The sequence below is a fragment of the Lissotriton vulgaris genome, chromosome 8 (genome assembly GCF_964263255.1).
Source record: "Lissotriton vulgaris chromosome 8, aLisVul1.2, whole genome shotgun sequence".
NCBI classification, from domain to species: Eukaryota; Metazoa; Chordata; class Amphibia; order Caudata; family Salamandridae; genus Lissotriton; species Lissotriton vulgaris.
Window position 1 is genome coordinate 669,530,447 of NC_141696.1, and position 7,300 is coordinate 669,537,746.

Sequence of the window (7,300 nt, forward strand, 5' to 3'; positions counted from 1 at the left end):
AAACGGATTTTTGCAGATAAATACAGACGTAATGTATTTTTCCTTTGTCTGTATTTATTTGTAAAAACGGGTAAATACTAGAGAAATGCGTCGCTGCCGTGCTCGAATCCAGAGCTATCTCGCCCCCCGCCCCCTCCTCGTCGTGTGTGGCAGCCCAGGATGAGACAGCTTCCCGGGCACACACACAGCTGCACCCATGCACTTCACAGGTCTTTAAAAGACCATTTGCATGTTAATGAGACCTTGCTGTTGTTTCACCCCTTCTAAGAGCCCCTGCAGCTCCACTCTGACTATTGCTTAAAGATTCAGCCCTCCCTTTCCACCCCCTGAAATTTGACTCTAGTTGCACCTCTGGGCTGAACATTTTATAACAAGGATTTGTGACCTGTTTTTTATACGAACTCCTTATCAACAGAAGGTCCCGGATAAAATCACTTTATTTAATAAAAAAAGGAAATGCGTCAATCTGACCGGGTTTTTACTCCGCTTTCTATTCTTGGATTTAGAGTGTCAAAGGCAATAGAAATCACCAGCTTTTCAGGACGAGCACAGACTGGTGGCAACACACACAGACGCGCACATACTCACACACACCTCTGCTACACACCTCTGCTGAAGATCTAATTAAGGGCAAAAATGGTGCAAATAATAAATAATTACATAGCGCATGGATTCCACCCATATGCCCTATAGCGAAACTCGGGAACCAACCCGACTTTCAGCTAACTCCTTCGACCTGGACATTGGAACAATCAAAGGAAGTTAAAACCGCAAACTACAGTTTTTTGTGTAGTGCTTGCTGCCAGATTCTTACGGATTTATAGCACTGCAAATGGGATAATGTGCCAAGCTTTGGAAGGGTTAAAAACCGAGACCGCACAGAGATTGAATGTGGGACCTGTATGTTGCACAATGGTTAATACCATGCGTGCAAAGCCCATTGGGCTCAAACGGCTTCAGCTGCTCAGAAGCCAGTACTGTCTTGTTCTATTCTCTATATGAAGAGAACAATATTTGGGCTTTGGACCACATAGAAAAAAATACAGCGATTCTTCACAACATTTAAATGTACACTCCCATATTTCAATGCACACTCCAGAATCTTTACATACACACCGCATGGCTAATTCCAGTCTTTGTCAACTGATAGCACAAGGCTGGTAGCAGAGGAGAATGCTAAAATGAGGAATAAAATAAGTGAGCAGAAACATTGCTACCGTAAATAACTCCCCATGTTAACTGCCCCAAAGTCATGTTCATACCTTTGGCACGCCTGCATGAAGTACCCGTATCATACTGTACATATGTACACATAGGGCCTTCTCATACAATCTTGGCTAACGCTCCTCTTTTTTAAACCTGAAGAATTGCCAAACTTGTACACATTGATTGGAAAATAAAGGCATCCCATTCCATTTAGGAGAACCATATTTCCAGTGAGTACAATGTTATTGAACAAAGACAGCTTCAGTTCTCCACATATTCTGAAACACATTTGGAATCAGTGTACAGGTAGGAGCATTTGTTGCTGCCCCGGCCCTTCGGAGAATTCACCATCTCCAAGGCTCTGTCTCTCAAGTGACCTCTGGGCCAGCCCTCCGTCATTTCAACTCGAAAGATATGTGTATTTCCCCTATGTAAAAAGTAAATATCAGACTCCAAAAGAACGAAGGCATACCACCACCCACTCATCGGGGCCTAGTAGATCGGTACTTCCACTCCAGTACTACCCTATTACGGTAACTAGTGCTCAAAATTCGCACTCCCACATCGGAGCTTTACGGGCTCTCACCTGCCCCTTCTACACCTAGGGGCGCCAACATCATGCTGTAGCCGCCCCCAACGTCCATGACTCCTCCTGTCCAAGGCCCCATACAGTTGCCCAGCTCTGCCCACTGATGCCTTTAGCCCACCCACCCTCCAGTCAGGTGTGTTGTCTCTGCCTAGAGTGTCCATCACTATCGCCCTCCCCCCGTTTCTGTGTTACCACTCCGCATGTTCATGACATAATGACGTGTAATTCCACAGCTTGGAGATCCCAGCAGCTCGAGCTCACGGCATGAGGCCGGGATTCCACGCATCTCAACAAACCTCCACCCCAGGGCTTTAGATGGAAATACAGAAGCGCTGGCATGTTTGCTCCTGATAAGTGTTTGTACTCTATCCTAATGTGTCTTATAACAGAACTGAGAAGTACAGGTACTCTCCTTTTCAAATTACTCAGTACCGGACCATTTAAAGCACTGCTAAAGCCACAACAAATCGCTAGTTTAAGTGAGCGGATGTGTGCATTGTCAATTTAAATAAATGTCGAAAAATACTAGCTGTAGCTTCGTCTTTTGCTTGTGGCAACAATAAATGTGGATTAATACAGAAAAAATCCTCAAAAAATAGATATGGATAAATACAGACGGAAATGGCAAACAAATAAATACCATAAAACCGGGAGCCCTACTCATAATACTATAGCTTGGGGGTGCCAGACATGGCTCAGCCACCATGTCAACTGACAACCATGTCTCCGTCAAAAAAAGACATCTGGGGACTCATCCATTAACAGGTCGTAAATATCGGGAAAAGGCTAAACAATTTCTTAGTCGGCCCAGCACAGGGAAGGGAAGTGGGAGGTGACGGGGTACTTGCGCATGAATTGAAACCACAGTTCTGGCAGCAGAACTGGCCATCTGGGATGCTACATGGAGGGGAGCAGCAGGGGCTCACTGCTTCTCTAATGGATATGTAAATATGGCTATGGGCATATGTCTTTGAGTTCATGCATCGTATAAGAATTATATATGCATAAAAATATCTTAAGCATTTGCCAATAAATACATTTTCTGCATTCCATTCTTAAGTCCAAAAATGTAGATAAGGTTTGGATATGTGTTTATGATTCTTTGCAAAACTATATGTATTAAAAAAAAACTTCCACATCTTCAAAACTCTTCTAGCCACCTACTCAGCTTAACTCATATCTACCTCCTCATCCAATAGGCACACGTTCTCCACTAGCAAAAAACATCCAAGATCTTTCATTAAGTAACCCATCTCACTTAATGTATCCCTATTCAAAGCTAGAGGAAACCTCTAGCCTTGGGTTCCAGCGTAGCATGCTTCTCACTGCAAAGCGCGTCAATGCCTTACCAGGGGTAGTAACAGCTACATAAATAAAATTTACAATTACAAGCATTGCGTCCTTATTCTTCTGGAAACCACGGGCTCTGGCGTTATTGGCAACCACCAAAGCTGTTTCCGGATCTTAGTAGCATAAGCAGGGTACGTTGTGGTAAGGGAAACGAGGACTTTGGCTATTCAGTCAATTCTCTCCACCAAAAATGCTGTCAAGCCTCAGGCATAAACAACTCTGCATTGTCAGTCAACAGGCCTGCCAGTGACACTTTGGTGCTGCAGGTTGACTGGGGAGCGGTAACCGCAGCGCATATTATTACACGTAGGATGAAGGACATAAAGTGCAGCGCGGATCTGCGCTCACCATCTCGTCTGACGACTTAGAGACCATGATTGTCGACGCAGGGCTGCCATCGCCGATCTCCCTCTTTTCCCCTCGGCTGCCCTTGCGCGCTCGCCGGCGGCTCCACCAGTAGACGGCGCCGGCACCCAATAGCAGCGGGGCACCGATGGCCAGGGCCAGCTGCCAGCGGGGCATCCCGCCCCCCTGCGAGGACTCCACGGGTTTCGAGGCAGCCATGATCCTACAGCAAGGGAGAGGACAGGGGTCACCGGAAGAGCAGGGCTTGCCGGGAGTGAGCATGCAACCACTTCCGCCACTAGCAGCACAGAACAGCGAGTCCGAAGCTAACGATACTGACAGCTTCATGAAAATCAAAAGCGGACGAGGGTGACAGCTCCTGTGGGGTCTTGAAATCTCTGCAGCGAAAAGCAGCTCACCTCAGAATTTAGCGTCTGAACATTTTGGATGGTAGATTACGGGAAAAATACGCTCTTTATTTTGGTTTATGTATCTATCCTGTTTCTTAAGAGTCAGTATCGCAAATGAAAGACCACATGTGAAGTGGACATGGGTATAGGTGGCACGTTTTCAGATTGCTTATGTGACATTTTCATGCTTCCAGCATGTGTATGAGTGACATGCTAGTGCCAAATCGTTGGCACTTCCAGTGACACTTTCTCGTGAGCAAAACAAAGCAATGAAGACTATGTAATGACAAAAGTATCAGAAATTACCTCTTTTGAACAACGAGAGTCTCGAAAAGGGCATTGAAACTGCAACCCCCCCCCCCCCCCCCCTGAAATGGAAGGTCAGAACCCCACTTGGTGGTTAATGCATATGCAGCATAAAATAGCATAGAGGGTTAAAGCACCTGCTGCAAAGCATAAGTCAATCAGTCAGTCAAAGATTATTTATTTGGCCACCAAAGGCCAGAAAGGCACACAAATAAAAACATTTGTACATACAATAGTTAAAATGATTACCATATATACTTAAACAATCCACGAGGCCCAAGTAAATCAGTATAAGACTATACATGCAAACAATTAAGAATATAAAAAAGTCATTCTGTAAAAACAAATACAAATTACAGCTCCAAGTATAAAATTCAGCAAATAAAGTGCAAGAGTGATAGCGTTTTAACGAAGTAGGCACACCACATAGTCAAGCAATACCAAGCACTAGAAATAGACACACACATTTCCCAGAAAGCAGTGGACAGGATGCAGTCTGGCTACGCCATGAGCATCTTCTTCCTATGTCTCATGGTCCCTATAAAGAAGCTAGTCACACCAAAACAGACCTTAGGGGAGGAGAGCATCTGTAAGTATACTAGTGCAGGCCTTACTTGAACCAATCAACACGATCTGAGAAGCAGGAGAATAAAGTTTTACGCAAAGGGGCAACACATTCACAAAAAAGGTCAAATGTAAGGTGTCCTGTTCAGACAAATTGTCACATGGACATGGCATCAGAGCAGCAGGCTTCGTTAAGCCTTTGGGAAAGGCTAATAACCAGTGAAGGAAATTCAATCTCAAACTGGTTAGCACAAAGCGATGCTGCACCAGGGGTGTAACAAACACCCCTGCAGCCCCCGCAGTGCGGTGCGCTCCCAGTCTTCGGTTGGTGAAGGGGGCCCCTTCAGCTCTTCGGTAGAGAGCTGTGAGAGAGAGGCTTGCTCTAAAGCAGCTGCAGTGTGCAGCCTGCTCTGAGCTCCTCCCGCTGAACCAGGACCGAAGAGAAACAAAGTAACAAGTTACATTGTTTCTCTTCAGTCAGAGCCTGTGGAAGACAGTAATATGCATGCTGAACAGGACTATTAACTTGTCAATGATGCTTAAGTCAGTATATACATACAGACATATTAGCCATGAAAACATCTCATTCTCAAAGTTCGAAATGCTGACGAGTGTTGAGTTGTGTGCTGTATTCTAGATGTGTATAAGTGGCCAAACCAACTTCATGGACAAGCATTGTGCTGCACACTATCTGATGGACAGGCATTCTGTGCAAAGTAACTGAAGGATAATCATTCTGTAGCACGTTAACTGATGGGCAGGCATTCTTTCCAAAGCAACTGATGGATAAACATTCTGTGCAAAGCAACAGATGGATAAACTTTCGGTGGCATAGTAACTGATGGACAGTCGTTCTGTGCAAAGGGACTGATGGATAAACATTCTGTGGCACATGAACTAATGGACATGCATTTTCTGCAAAGCAACTGATTGATAAACATTCCGTGCACATTCACTGATGGAAAGGCATTCTGTGCAAAGCAACTTATAGATAAACATTCTGTAGCATATTAACTGATGGACAGGTATTCTATGCAGTGTAATTATGTGGATAGTAATTGTGTGGTATTGAGCGTACTGGAATTTTGTGGAGTGGGATTTTGTGTCATGTAGTGGGATTGTGTGTCTTGGAGTGAAATTATCTGGAATGGTATTTTGTGTTGTGGAGTGCTATGTAGTGGAGTTTACTTATGTGGTGTGCTGGTAAATATTGTAGCATGATATGATGTGAAATGTTGTGTAGATTGGAAGTATGTGGTGTGTTGTGTAATTGTATTGGTTTGAATTATGTAGTTTGTTGTTGAATTATGTTGTGTGGAATGGAAATGTGTAGTGTTGAATTTGTGTGACGTGGAAGCTGTGTGCTGTTCAGTGGTATTATGAGGCATGGTGTGGTGTAGTTCTGTAGAATATTGCTACATGGCATAGACTGGATTTATGTGGAGTATATTTATGCAATATGGAGTAGAGCATAATTATGTGAAGGTAAATTATGTGATGCTGAGTGGTATTATGTGGAGTGTAATTATGTTGTGTGATGAATTATGTGCGGATGAATTGTGGAATTGTGTGACATGTGGAATTATGTGGCATGGTGTGGTGTATAATTGTGCGGAGTGGAATTATGCAGCATGTTGCAGAGTTGTATTTTGTGGAGGGTAATTATGTGTTTTGGAGTTGAGTGTAAATATTTTGTGTGAAGTATAATTATATAGGTTGAAGTGCAATTATGTGTAGTTGAATTGTGTTGTGTGGAGTGGAATTATGTGGTTTGGAATGGTATTAAGCTGTGTGGAATGTTATTATGTGTTGTGGAATTATGTGGTATGGAGTGAAGTTGAAATATGTGTTTTTTAATTTTTAGGATTGTGATTATGTGGTATGGAATGTTGTTGGTTAAATTAGTTATAGTTGAATTGTGTGGCATGGAAATATGAGATGTTCAAATGTGCTGTGTGTGGTAGAATTAGCATAGCTGCCAAGGTTTCCGATTGCTATGTGAGACATTTTCATAATTTCAGTGTAATTATGAGTGACATTTCAACGACTATGAGTGACACTTTTTCATGAGCAAAATCAAGCAATGAAAAGGAGGGAAACATATAAATATCAGAAATTACACCCATTTGAGCAACTAGAAACTCTAAGAAAGTCACTGAACTAAAATTCACTAACAGCAGGCTACTGTAAACTGAGGAGAGTCAGACTGCGTGAATGTCATGCATTATTACAGTTAAATTATGAAAGCATCACACTTCCCAATCTGAAACCTTGGCATCTATGAGTGAATCAGTGTGAAAATGTGCTCTAATTGAGATGTATTCCTCTGCACCCTCATGGTGTCCAGTCTGCTATGCGGCTTTGCAAATTTGCAAGCACCAAGCAGATTTCCATCAGCTACATAGTAATGTAACTGTACAAAATAAATACATAGGATGTTCTCTGCAGAAATCAGAGGTTTGCCTGCGCCAGGTAACACTTACTCCAGCACTTTAAAAGTGGCAGTTCATTCAAGGTCCAATAAGGCCTC

General features: G+C 43.2%; 1 protein-coding gene across 2 annotated transcripts in view; it reads right to left on the reverse strand.

Moving 5' to 3' along the window:
• Window positions 1-3,808, reverse strand: part of TOMM70 (translocase of outer mitochondrial membrane 70) — a 227,165-nt gene extending 223,357 nt beyond the window's left edge. The window contains exon 1 of one of the 2 annotated variants that reach the window (XM_086934541.1): window positions 3,494-3,808. In XM_086934541.1, the coding sequence (XP_086790667.1) occupies window positions 3,494-3,772 (279 nt within the window). In that variant the 5' untranslated portion in view covers window positions 3,773-3,808. The remainder of the gene's footprint in view (window positions 1-3,493) is intronic. The other variant, XM_086934540.1, reaches the window with a different exon arrangement.
• Window positions 3,809-7,300: the final 3,492 nt, after the last annotated feature.